The sequence below is a fragment of the Hemitrygon akajei genome, chromosome 17 (assembly GCF_048418815.1).
Source record: "Hemitrygon akajei chromosome 17, sHemAka1.3, whole genome shotgun sequence".
In the NCBI taxonomy this organism is placed as follows: Eukaryota; Metazoa; Chordata; class Chondrichthyes; order Myliobatiformes; family Dasyatidae; genus Hemitrygon; species Hemitrygon akajei.
The window spans coordinates 5,815,214-5,829,375 of record NC_133140.1 but is presented as its reverse complement, the minus strand read 5'-3'; the positions used below and the strand labels follow the sequence as shown (position 1 = coordinate 5,829,375).

Sequence of the window (14,162 nt, the reverse complement as noted above, 5' to 3'; positions counted from 1 at the left end):
AGGCCGGTGATATCTACCTCGGTTTGACTGATGCCGTCAAGTATCCTATCCTAATGCCTGTGTGGATCAAAATTTACTAACGTAAGGAAATGGCTATAGTTAACTTGATATAACATTCGGAACTGCGACGAGGCTGCACTTCTCACATCTATATTCCATTCTGTAAGCTCATTGGATGGCACAAATGACGGACAGGTAGTGGCGTAGGTCCTTTCCTCGCAGTTCACATCATTGACATTGCCCAGTGATTACATTTCATGTTTGTTGCCTTCAAGATAGCTGTATCGATCATTGAAATGTATTTCTTCGCAGCGCTCGGTAGTAACCAACTCATGGGGATTATTTTCACCGCAGTTTCCTTCAGTTCGTTTAATATTTCATTCTGTATCTCTATTTCTCATTCTAAATCTTACTTTGTATTTTGTAATAATAATTCATGTTTATTTTTCAGTAGTTGCTGCGGACGAAGTATTTCAAGTAATCCAAACCCCTCAACGTACCAGCTTAACCGTTGGTGAAAATGTCGTTTTCAGCTGCACAATTTCCAGCTCTGAAGACACGTCAAATGTCAACATTTACTGGTGGAAACTTGGCGAAGTAAATCTCATTCAACCAGATAGCAGGAAACATATTGACAGTGGGGAAGAAAAGGGCTCACTCCAGCTCCTGAATATCAGTATCGCCGACTCTGGAGTCTATCACTGCGGAATCAAATTCAGAGGAGTAGATGTGGCAAATGGGAGTGGATCACAGCTTATTGTTAGTGGTAAGATTCAGATAAAGTTCAGATCATTTGCGATCTCAGTTGCTTGATTACTCAGTTGCATGAGACAATCCAAATGCTGTAATATTTATATCAGGAAACAAAGTCCTCTTTTCCATAAATTGATATCAAAAACACTTAGAGATTGAATTCCTTGGTTATTAACATGTTTGAGTGTTTTTATGTTTAACTTTTTTTCTCTCGTAAGCATACAGAAGAGTGCTTTACATGCCAGATTAGGGGAAATGCAATTCCTGCAATTCCATAGCCTTTTCCTATTACTTATTAATGCAGATTATTAAATTGTTTCGATATTCAAAATGCTGATGATCTGAACTACGAAACTCCCGCTAAAGGAATATGTGCCCAAGCATTTCTCCAAAATGATTTTCCATGAAGAGTATGCCAAATCTCGATGCGATTTGCAGAAACATAATGCGTTTCGTTGTTGCTTGCGCTTGACAACACTTAGCAGCTATTGAAAGGTACACATTTCTGTGAATTTGGAAACAGTAGAGGCAACATAGATTCAGCAAGGCGTATACGGGGCTATGAGGTGATCTTCAAAGCTCGAATGTTGCTACTTGACTCAGAATTACAGTATTGCCTACGGCACCATGGCAAATGCCATGTTTTTGTTTATTTCAAATGCACTAAAGGAGGCAGGCGTAGAATATTACATAGGCATCTCCTGACTTCGACGCCACCTGAGAATTTGCAACAATTCTTGAGTATGCACTAAAGATTTACTCTTGCATATGTTCAAACCGCTAAATCTGGCTGAGAGCTCAACACTTGGGAAAGAAGAGTGCCACATCTGTGCCTTGGCCAAAGCACTCCTGGCTCATATTGACAGATCTGTGTCTGATGCTAGCTGCCCTTCTAGTCACCAATACACAGCTTAGGTTAACCCCAGATGGCAATCATACTTATGGAGATCTCATCTGACTTGCTCCAATATGAGTATCATCAATTCAGTGTGCCGTTCACGTGTAACTTCCATTCTTCCAACCAACTAAGAAGACTCTCGCAGCCGGAGCTATTTCGGGAAATGATTTTTCCCCTAACAATGTAGATTCTTGAATACATTTCAAACAATTCCCGTGGATGGAAGTTGATTATATATTTTGTTTCTGCGATCCGCAGGTGTGAACACATCTTCATTAACTTGTCACGCTAGTCCTGAAACTCCATATCCTATTCTTGTAGAGAGGAGATATTTTTTACATACTGTTGGTTTCGGAAATAATCAGCATATGTTCTGTTCGGGGGTCAGAAGATACGGGAATTGGTTGGGAAAACACGAGTAATTGTTAAGATCCAAAGTGCGCTTGAAAACATGTGAGAAGTACGTTCATTACTAACATTCAGCTGAGATTTACATAAAAATTTGGCAACTTTTGTAAGTTGTAAAGATAAGATATGCGATTTAATTAGACAGATATTCGGTAGCGACCCATTGTTTGCAATTCCATTAACTGTAATTTTCACTAGTTAAAATGTACCATGGCCATTTCATTCCTAACTGGTTTATTGCTCTCTGATTATAATGCTGCAGGTTTAAAATGGAAAAGCTGCTTGAGTTCGAGGTGTTGTTGTAAAATCCAATTTTAATATAAACTTATAATTATGCTTAATTTTTCATCAGCTTCACCAACTCCTCTGCAAATTCTTAGAAATAGAAGAGAGCCATCAACTCTCTTCTGTAATATGGCTCCATTTTACCCGGCAGGAGTGACTATTGTTTGGTATAAAAATAACAAAACCATTTCGAATGGAATAAATACTACTCAATGGCTCAACAGCGCCGGCATGTATGAAGCTTCTAGTACTCTTCATGACGCACAGCTTGCTCAGAGCGGTAGCGTTTACACGTGTCTGGCATCTCACGTAACTCTGAAAATTCCAGCCATGGCAATTTATTTGCTTCCTAATTCCAATCCAGGTAAGATTTTTTTTTTGTCAAGCCAGTATTAATCAGCAGTCTATAAATTCATTAATTCGAGAATGGGGAATCTTTGACTTCTAATACATGGGATTAATTCCCTAGTACAATCAAAGGTAACTGATAAATACTAATTGGTAAATTTAAATGACATTAAACTATTTTAGCTGTTTTCCACTATACGAAATTGTATGGTTCATCGTTCTTCCCCCTTTTTTACATAGTTAAACGGTGATGAATGTATTTTCATCAAATTCAAATAGTTACTAAGTCTAGTAAGAGATTTGTTGACAATTTCAAGTGTGAATTTTATACCATCCTTGCAGATCGAGACGCCTGGACCTCGATTAATTTTTATTTAAAGGTTTTTGGATCCATAGGGTTTGCATTGACACTCTTTCTTCTAATGGTCATTACCAGAATCCCGTTCAGGTTCATCAGCTGTCGAGGTAAAGTATCCTTTTAGCTTAATGCACAATTTTGTTTGAATACAGATTGAACTCTAGTGGCTGTTTACGTTGATCATCTGTACTCCGAAAGTGCAGTATGTATCATAAGTTGTCCAAATTTGTAATGAATCATATATCTGATTTCACTGCCTCTAGTACAATTAGATTTACTTAAACATTGGCAAAAAAAAAGTTGTTTCTTATGGTCTTATGGTATAAAAACATCAAATCTTTGGAGGCAGAGTAGACAAGTTATTTACGATTTTCAATCAACAGTAGTACTCCACTGATCGTCACCAGGTGATCCCACAGGAAGAATAATATCAGGTTACAAAATATATGATTTGTATACATTGCTCAATCATTCCAAATTTACATTTGTCTTAGCTAATGCATGACATCTTACGTCATTTTCCGAGAAGTTTCCAAATGTTGCTTTTCTAGAAAAATAGAAACATAGAAAACCTACAACACAATACAGGCCCTTCGGCCCACAAAGGTGTGCCGAACATGCCCCTACCTTAGAAATTACTAGGCTTACATACAGCCTTCAATTTTTCTAAGCTCCATGTACCTATCCAAAAGTCTCTTAAAAGACCCTGTTGTATCCGCCTCCACCACAGTTGCCAGCAGCCCATTCCACGCACTCACCACTCTCTGAGGAAAAGGCTTACACTGACATCTCCTTTGTACCTACTCCCCAGCACCTCAAACCTGTGTCCTCTTGTGGTAACCATTCCAGCCCTGGAAAAGAGCCTCTGACTATCCACACGATCAATGCCTCTCATCACCTTATACACCTCTATCAGGTCGTCGCTCCAAGGAGAAAAGGCCGAGTTCTCTCAACATATTCTCATAAGACATGCTCCCCAATCCAGGGTGTAAATCTTCTCTGCACCCTTTCTATGGCTTCCACATCCTTCCTGTAGTGAGGCGACCAGAACTGAGCACAGTACTCCAAGTAGGGTCTGACCAGGGTTCTATATAGCTGCAACATTACCTGTCGGCTCCTAAATCCAAATCCACGATTGATGCAGGCCAATACACCGTACGCCTTCTTAACCACAGAGTCAACCTGCGCAGCTGCTTTGAGCATCACTCGGACCCCAAGATTCCTCTGATCCTTCACACTACCAAGAGTCTTACCATTAATACTATATTCTGCCATCATATTTGACCCACCGAAATGAACCACTTCACACTTATCTGGGTTGAACTCCATCTGCCACTTCTCAGCCCAGTTTTGCATCCTATCAATGTCCCGCTATAACCTCTGACAGCCCTCCACACTATCCACAATACCTCTAACCTTTGTGTCATCAGGAATCTTACCAACCCATCCCTCCACTTCCTCATGCAGGTCATTATAAAAATCACGAAGAGTAAAGGTCCCAGAACAGATCCCTGAAGCACTCCACTGGTGACCGAACTTCATGCAAAATATGCCCCAAAATAAACGAAGAAGTAAACAATCCGATATATGTTGCACGCTTGTGTTCATGTAAGTTTACGTTGTTCACGTTTCGACAACACTGATGCAAAAAGTGGCACCAAATCGATTCTTCCAGCTCTGGTGTGTTCACTGTGTCCGGAGTAGAAACATACCCGACATCGACCTGCCTAACACCACTGTAAGCAACTCTGCTGACTGGTCTGAAGAATGAATATTTCAAAATGCAAACTTGTAGCCGGATGGCCGGAAGTTCGCTCTCCCGTTTATTTTCCAGAAGCCTGTTGAGTCTGTACTACTGGATATCTTACTTAAATAGCATTAGAAGACAAAACCTGGCATAATTGACTGTTGTAGCATCTTCCCCGACGAACTTACCCAAGAGAAACAGCTATTTCTTCGGCAAATATCTGGAAACTAATATTGGAAATTTACGCCACTATGTTATCTTTTTGAGAGTGAGGCAATAATTTAAATTCCTGATTCAGCAACAATTATCTGACCATATCCACGGCAAGAATTCGCTGTCATTTCAAACTCTGCAAGGAAACTTCAAATGTTCGCTCACAGATCTCGTTGGAGCGAATGGCACAATAGTGAGTCGCCATAAAGAATTTGGTACTGCATCTGTCAGTTTGTTTTTTATTCAGCACGCATGAGGTAGTTATGGCTAAATATACAAAATAATTACAACCAATACATTTCAATCGGACTTGAATGGATCCAGGTTCTATCCCCACGTCATGTGCAATGCTTTGAAATTTCTGTTTACTTCCACGAGATGAATTCAGCTTTTGTTCACATTGATGGGTGACTACGGCGCAATAACTTAAACATAATTAACTGCCTGTTAACTCGGGTGACCACGGCTTAACATAACTGCAATCTAATCTCATGCGTTTCTTCGATATTCTCTATTAATGCCCCCTTGATAAAATATTACAACTGTTTAATGGAATTGTTTTGGAGGCACCAAGATATTACATTTCTATGATAAACTCAATGATAAACTAGAGAAAGACGATCAAATATTTCAGATTTATTTAACAAACTGGGGGCTACTTTCACTAAATAAAACACAATGATAAATAAACACACTTCTGCCTGAGAGGTATCATAAAGAAAGAAGGTAAAAATATAGATACAAGTTCAATACGATCTGCATACAGGTAAACTTGGGACATCCATTTGCAAATGTCTACCTGTTAGGTTTAACAAAGTAACACAGATAGAAGCAGCATGAAAATATTTTATGCAGCTGTCATGCTTCTATATGCGTACACAAAGCAATCATTTCCAAATACACACAATTAGTATAACAGAAGGATGTCACACAGACAAATTTGTCAAACACGGCCCTTAGGATTCAGACTGGCTGAGTGACTAGATGTAGACTGCATGCAAGAGTGGTTATATTTTATAATTGGCAAGGTAGTGTGCCTGATTGTTATGCGCTGGGGCCCCAATGCTTTCTAATTTATATAAATGACATACACGATCGCATATATTGTTAAAACTAGTATTGACACCAACTATGTAAGAAAACTAATTTAGAAGAGGACAATAGGATATAGATAGATTAAATAAGTTACCAAAGAATGGGCCAGCTAGAGTATAATGTAACTCTGAACGTACTGAATTTATTAATTTAGAATATATATATTTTAATATGAAACACAAAATCACAAAATGCAGAACTCTGAGATGCGGAAGCATCTGGGTGTCCTAATGCACGAAGCACGGGAAGTACCAGATAGTAAGAAACAAAGCAAACTATTAGCATTATCTATATGCGAATTGAGTAACAACATGTATTGAATTGAATTGACTTTATTTCTTGCATCCTTCACATACTTGAGGAGTAAAATTCTTTAAGTTACACCTCCGTCTGGATGTGCAATGTGCAAATTATAGAAATTTATAGTAACTAGTATGTACAGTAAGATATACAAAAGAACAGTCAGATATTGTTCCTGGATGTACTTTCTTTATAACCATATAACCATATAACAATCACAGCACGGAAACAGGCCATCTCGGCCCTCCTAGTCCGTATCGATCTCTTAATCTCACCTAGTCCCACCTACCCGCACTCAGCCCATAACCCTCCACTCCTTTCCTGTCCATATACCTATCCAATTTTACCTTAAATGACACAACTGAACTGGCCTCTACAACTTCTACAGGAAGCTCATTCCACACAGCTATCACTCTCTGAGTAAAGAAATACCCCCTCGTGTTTCCCTTAAACTTTTGCCCCCTAACTCTCAAATCATGTCCTCTCGTTTGAATCTCCCCTACTCTCAATGGAAACAGCCTATTCACGTCAACTCTATCTATCCCTCTCAAAATTTTAAATACCTCGATCAAATCCCCCCTCAACCTTCTACGGTCCAATGAATAGAGACCTAACTTGTTCAACCTTTCTCTGTAACTTAAGTGCTGAAACCCAGGTAACATCCTAGTAAATCGTCTCTGCACTCTCTCTAATTTATTGATATCTTTCCTATAATTCGGTGACCAGAACTGTACACAATGTAGAACATTGATGAAAGAGAATATGGAATATTGTATATAGCATTTGACTTTGTACTCAAGGAAAGTTACTTAACTAATGCCTACCTGCTCTCCCATATAGCATAACAGAAAAAAGAGCATAGCTTATCTTTAACGACTATCCAATATTTACCATGCAATCAACAAACACTAAAAGAAAACTTACCTCTAAGTATTTTTGCTGTGTTGTTCTTGGCAATTACTTGGCAATTCAATGAAATATGCTATACAACTATATATACATAATTATTATTAATATTAAAGTATATAACGATATTGATAAATGCTTATTAAAAGCAAATTCAATAGCTCTCTGGTACAGATAGAATATAATCATGTAAGACAAGATTTTCTTCTAATTTTTAAACTCCCAACATTCGTAAGTAGTTCTCGTGACATTTTCCATAGAACCTTAGAACATTACAGCACAGACACAGGCCCTTTGGCACTTCTTGGCTGTGCTGAACCATTTTTCTGCCTAGCCCCACTGACCTGCACCTGGACCATACTCCTCCATACACCTCTCATCAATGTACCTGTCCAAGTTTTTCTGCAATGTTAAAAGTGAACTCGCATTTACCAATTCATCTGGCAGCTCATTCCACACTCCCACCACTCTCTGTGCAAAGAAGCCCCCCACCAATGTTCCCTTTAAACTTTTCCCCCTTCACCCTTAACCCATGTCCTCTGGGTTTTTTCTCCCCTAGCCTCAGTGGAAAAAGCCTGCTTGTATTCATTCTATATATACCCATCATAATTTTATATACCTCTATCAAATCTCCCCTCATTCTTCTACGCTCCAGGGCACAAAGTCCTAACCTACTCAACCTTTCACTGTAACTCAGTTTCTCAAGTCCCGGCAACATCCTTGTAAAATTTATTTGTGTTTCCCTCGGATACTTTTATTATGTCCCCCTCAGATGTTTCCAGTATTTTCCCGTTCCTATCACTATTTGGATAAATACATTTCTCCATAATCCACAAAGGAGAATACTGCCTGTGGCTCTGATTTTGTACTTCCCACCAAACCAAACATGTCAAGTGATTCCAATAGCTATCAGAACTCTTTCCAGCATAGTTTTCTCCAAGGAGAAATATACCCAATTAAGTTGAGCTCGATGAATTCCAATTTGAATTGGACATGATTCATTATTATCACATGCACCGAGATACAGGGAAAGACTGCATTGCAGACATAGAGATCAAGTTATTACACAGTGCATTGGGGTAGTGCAAGATAAAGCAATAATAAAATGCAGAATAAAATGCAACCGGTACTGAGAAAATACAGTGTGGATAAACAATTCGGTACAATATCATAACGAGATAGATTGTAAGATCAGAAATGCATCTTATCGTGCTAGAGAACCATTAATTACAGTAGTCATAACAATGGGACATAAGCTGCCCTTGAACCTGGCGGTGTATGCCGTCAGGTTTTTGAACCTTCTTCCCAGTGGAAAAGTAGAGAAGAGAGAATATTTGCGTGGGTGGAGTCTTTGACTATGCTGGCTGCTTTAATGAGGCAATGAAATTTACAACGTTCTCCACGTGGGGGAGGGGGGCTCATGTCCGCGATGGACTGGGCTGCGTCCACGACTCTCCGCAGCTTCTTATAGTTCATCATGATAGGATGTCTTCTGTGGTGCTCAGTGAAATTGGTTGGGGTTGGGTGAGTGGGGTTGGGGGTCATGGCAAATTTCTTTAGCTTCCTGAGGAAGCAGGGGAGTGTGCGAGCCTTCCTGGCCGTGACATTAATGTGTTTGAGCCAGGAGAGGTGAACTTGAAGCTCTTAACCCTCTCAACCTCAACACATTGATGTAGACAGGAGCATGTGTATTGACCTCTTCATGAAATCAATGAACAGCTCTTTTGTTTTGCTGACATTGAGGGAAAGGTTGTTATCATGGCACTCTTTCTCCTTACTGTATTTTGACTCAACGTTATTTGAGATACTACCTATTACGGTGGTGGATCTTCTAGATAAAACCCTGTCAGGCAAACGCGAGTGTGTAGAGAGTAGATTAAAGGGCTGGGGATGTAACCTAGTAGAGCATGAGTGTTCAGAACAATCGTGGCGGAGTTGATGCTACCTCTTCTTACTGATTGCAGTCTGTTCGTTAGGAAGTCAAATATCCCGTAGCATTAGTACGCAGAGTCCTGAGTTTGATGATCAATTTGCTTGGAATTATACTCTTGAAGGCGGAGATGCCGGCAATAAACAATAGCTGACGTATGTGACTTTACTATTCAGATGTTCTGGAGACGAATGCAGTGCCAGGATACTGGCATCCGCTATAGTCCTGTTTCGGCGGCAGGCGAATTGCAGTGAGCCCAGAATGCCTTAGAGCCTGCAGTTAATGGATGCAATGACCGCGCACTTCGTGAAGGTAGATGTCAGAGCCAATGAGCGGTAGTCCTTGAGGCACGTTATCACGTTTTGCTTTGGTACCGGGATTATAGTGGTCTTAGAACAGGTAGGAACCGCAGATCGAAGCAGGGAGAGGCTAAAACAGTATGTTAATAGACCAACAGAGATGTGCATTGGATCTAATGACTTATCTATGGATACCATCCAGTCCAAATACTTTTCACGACTTCAGGAAATATATTCCACGGTTTCACTCTCTTAAATACTGATTATTTAATTAACTCATATGCAGTAGCAAAATAGCAAGTTTTACCCTATATTGACTCTGATCAGACATTTTTATTCTTATTTACAGACCGTTGACGATTAAAAAGTAGCAAACCATTGTGGCAAACAGGCTTTATGCGTGGAATTCTGAAAGGAAAATGCAGAGATGACGACTTCAATCTTGTTGCCATAATACTGCCGTGAAAATTATAAGTTATCTCCAAAAAAAACAGCTATTTGTGTGTGTGTTTTGGTTGCAATGCATGTTTTCCGATAACTGGCCTCAGTATAGAGATTATATCTTCTTTCCAGCGCAGCATTTTGGTTCTCCGCCCACCTGTCCATTAGAAACCTGTTATTACCTAGCTGGTGGAAAGTTCCAGTGTTGATCTTCTACATGAAAATGTAAATCTGATTGCTCACTAAGGTATTTAACACAATAATGTCGTTGTTTTTAGTCTACAACTCAGTCCCTCTGAATATCTGAATATGATACGGAGAATGCGGCTGAGAAGAATAATAAATTGTCCGAATGGCTTAATTCTGATGAATTGTTTTATGGCGTTATGATCTTATGTTCTTAAAATACCTTAGACAGTGTTTTATGCTTTGCAGTTTGATCGCTATTCGCTGAGCCATAACGAAAAATGTTTAGGCAGCTTTCGTGCCATTTAGATGGGCTTTTATTTAAACTGAAAAAAAAATCCTTAATGTTCATTCGTGAATAATTGTGGAGAAATCAGGTATCAATAATCTGGAACTAAATGCCCTTCTGCGCAAAATGAAATGTACGTTTCTGGAAGACAATTTTCTGAAGACGCCCACTACTGTTTGGAGTGCTGTTATACTCCATTAATGACCATTCATTTAATGGCTCTCTTCCTGCTAATTATTCTTACAGTTCCAGCCTCCGTTTCTAATTAATATCAAACTGTGGCCGATTTCAAACGTTTCTACGTATTCCTTCACAATCATCTTCCACCACTGCATCATCCATTATCAGCCTTTCTCAAACTTTTTGTTCTGGAGGAACCCTTGAAGTATGTTTCAGGTCTCAGGGAATTCCTGCATAAGAATTATAATATCTAGAGCTCACGGTACATTAGCATAATCAGTAGATTGTACATATAATACTGTAATCCAAAAATAATTCTCAATGCTCTTTGGAATAGAGAATGAATTTTTAGCCAACCTTTCTTGAAAACAAAACAGATATTTAAGCTTAGCTTATATTTCTTGAATTTACTCTTTCGTTCTCTTTCATAAAATTTAAAAACTCATAAGAGAAATAATAGCTACTGCTCTACATTCCGTCCTTACACATCTGGAGAAGAAGGATGTTTATGTGAGAACACTGTTCTTGGACTACAGTTCAACATTCAACACCATAGTTCCATCCAGGCTCGACAAGAAGCTCAGAGACCTCGGCCTTGACCCTGCCGTGTGCAGCTGGATCTTGGACTTCTTGTCAGATCGCCAGCAGGTTGTAAGAGGAGGCTCCCTCACCTCCAACCCCCTGACTCTCAATACAGGAGCCCCTCAAGGCTGCGTACTGAGTCCCCTCCTTTACACCCTGTATACCCATGACAGTTTCGCCACCCACAGCTCCAATCTGCAAACTAAATATGCCGACGACACTGCACTGATGGGCTGCACTGCATTTATCTCAAACAATAACGAGGTGGCCTACAGGGAAGAAGTCATCTCTCTGACATGGTGGTGTCAGGATAACAGCCTCTCCCTCAATGTCGCAAAAACAAAGGAGCTGGTTGTGGATTACAGGAGAAATAGAGATGAGCTAACTTAATTGACATTAATGGATCTGGGGTGAGAGGATAAACAGCTTCAAGTTCCTCGGCATCCACATCACTGAGGATCTCACGTGGTCTCACACACCAGCTGTGTGGTGAAAAAGGCACAACAGCGCGTCTTTCACCTCAGATGGTTGAGGAAGACTGGATGGCCCCCCAAACTCTAAGAACTTTCTACAGGGGCACAATTTAGAGCATCCTGACTGGCTGCATCACTACCTGGTATTGGAACTGTACCTCCCTTAACCATAGGATTCTGCAGAGAGTGGTTAGGACAGCCCAGCGCATCAGCAGTTGCGAACTTCCCATGATTCATGACATTTACAAGGACAGGTGTGTAAAAAGGGGCTGTAGGATCATTGGGGACCCAAGCCATCCCAACCACAATCTATTTCAGCTTTTACCATCTGCGAAGCGATACTGCAACATAAAAGCCCAGACCAGCAGGCTCCAGGACAGCTTTTTCCATCAGGCTATCAGTCTGATGAACTCACCCTGATTTGAGGGTATTCTATATTACATTGACTGTTCTATTTATTATAAATTCAGATTCAGATTCAGATTCAGATTCAGTTTATTGTCATTTAGAAACCACAAATGCAATGCAGTTAAAAAATGAGACAACGTTACCCCAGAATGATATCATAAAAGCATATGACAAAACAGACCACACCAAAAAATCCTCATAACGTTTGGCAATCGCCAAGCAAGTCCCCAGGATCCCGACAGACTCGCCATCCCACGCCGGCGGCAGAAGGGAATACCCCCGCTATGGGCTTCCACGGCGCCGCCCGACTCAGCCTCGCAGACGCAGCACACAATGGAAGCTCCGTCGAAACCAGCCTCGCAGACGCAGCACACACCGAAAGCGACCTGAGTCCGTCGAACCTCCGGCACAGCTTCTCCGAGCACCATCCTCTGTCGAGCGTATTAAGGTGGCCCAGCCAACGGCCATCGGCAACGCGACCCCGAGGACTGGGGGTCTGTTCTTCTCAGCAGAGTCCCGGACCTCACAGCAGCAGCAGCAACGAAGAAGGTCTTCCTGGAATTTCCCGATGTTTCTCCGTGCTTCCACGTCCGTTTCCAATCGATTATGATTGCGCACGGCACCCCACTTCACAAATAACAGATTATCAGTTCCGGAGTAGCCGCTGCAAGCTGCGTCGCGCCGCCATCTTGGATCTTGATTAAATTATTAAACATTACTATGACTGCACATTTAGATGAAGAGGTTACATAAGGATTTATACTTTTCATGTATGTGAAAGATGTAAGAAATAAAGTCAATTCAATTCGATTCGATTCAATATAATAAATTTCTGAATTCTGGGTGGAACTTGAGATGAACACACAGGAATTTTGCCTTCAGTTAAAATGACGATTTCTATCCTTGCTCTTGATGCGTCTCAAACAAGGAAAAGCTTGTTCACACGTGAGAATTTGAAAACTACTGGAAAATATTCATTGCTTTCCTATGTACGACAGGATACTCTTCTTCCAGAGCTTGTTCAGGGGCATTTCAGTAAATCTCATCTTGAGTGTATGATCAGAGTACAGCTCACAAAGTTCTTTTGCTTCCCTCAAAGTCAATTTCTCAGGCTGAGCAGATGATTCAAAGAAAGGATCCCTCACCCAGTCGAACATGTGTTGAAAGGGTAGAAAAATACTGTTCAATTTTGTTCTGCAGTTCTTCCAAGTGGTTTTCAATAAGACTCGAGACTTTCTGACACCCTTCTTCACTCTCAAGCCCAAACAGGAATGGAATTCGCTTTGCAGTTCAAACATCTTGTTGAGAACTCTTCCTCTGCTGAGCCTCCGGATTTCTGTATGTAGCAGATTAGTGTGCTTTTTGTCCAGGTTTTCACACAGTTTTCTAAACATTCTCGAGTGACCTGGTTTTAATATTACTAAATAACCTGAATCTTGAATCTGACTGTGACTTTATTTTCAAAAACTTTAGTCTGTTTGTTTTGAGAATCCAATAGTCGTTTAAAATAATCAGTACTTTTACGTGTCATATGGCTCTGAATTGTAGTTAAGTGCCTTTTCAATTTTGCTTGAGCCATTGCTATATTTGTAAATTGTTCGCCACAGGCTAGACGCAGTGGAAAAGGACAACTTGGATCACCAGTCCATAAGCAGCTTTCATTGTAAAGATATAATACCTGCTGATTACTTTAGTCCCGTCCACTGCTTTTGTTTCCAGGACTCAGAAGAGGCTGGTGGACTTCTTCTGGGGTAACAGGAGGGATTGGGTCTCTGCTACTGTCCTGACTCTGCTGATTGCGGAGGGCGGTTAGTCATTGGTGTGCGTGCGCTCCCAGCTGGAGGTTCTCAGCTTTAGGAACTTGCAGAGGTACCGACCACCCTTCGAGATCGTGTGCTCAGGCGATGCACCTTCTCCGCCAAGTACACTGCCTGCAGGAGGGCACGTGGCTTCTAGGGGACAGCATCAGCTGCGCTGCTTTGAGGGAACTGCCTCGCTTTTATCGAGAACTGTTAAGGGTCTAGTCTCATCCAGACAGAGTGCTCCTGCGACAGTGGGGGGTG

At 40.8% G+C, this 14,162-nt stretch overlaps 1 protein-coding gene across 1 annotated transcript; it reads left to right on the top strand.

The window, feature by feature from the left end:
* Positions 1 to 252: 252 nt before the first annotated feature.
* On the top strand, positions 253 to 10,348 carry LOC140740937 (tyrosine-protein phosphatase non-receptor type substrate 1-like). The gene is made up of 5 exons (XM_073070577.1): positions 253 to 363; positions 455 to 766; positions 2,412 to 2,708; positions 3,035 to 3,157; positions 9,890 to 10,348. Exons 1-5 carry the CDS (start codon positions 258 to 260, stop codon positions 9,895 to 9,897), a joined length of 846 nt encoding a protein of 281 aa, XP_072926678.1. The 5' UTR covers positions 253 to 257; the 3' UTR covers positions 9,898 to 10,348.
* The last annotated feature ends 3,814 nt before the right edge of the window (positions 10,349 to 14,162 follow it).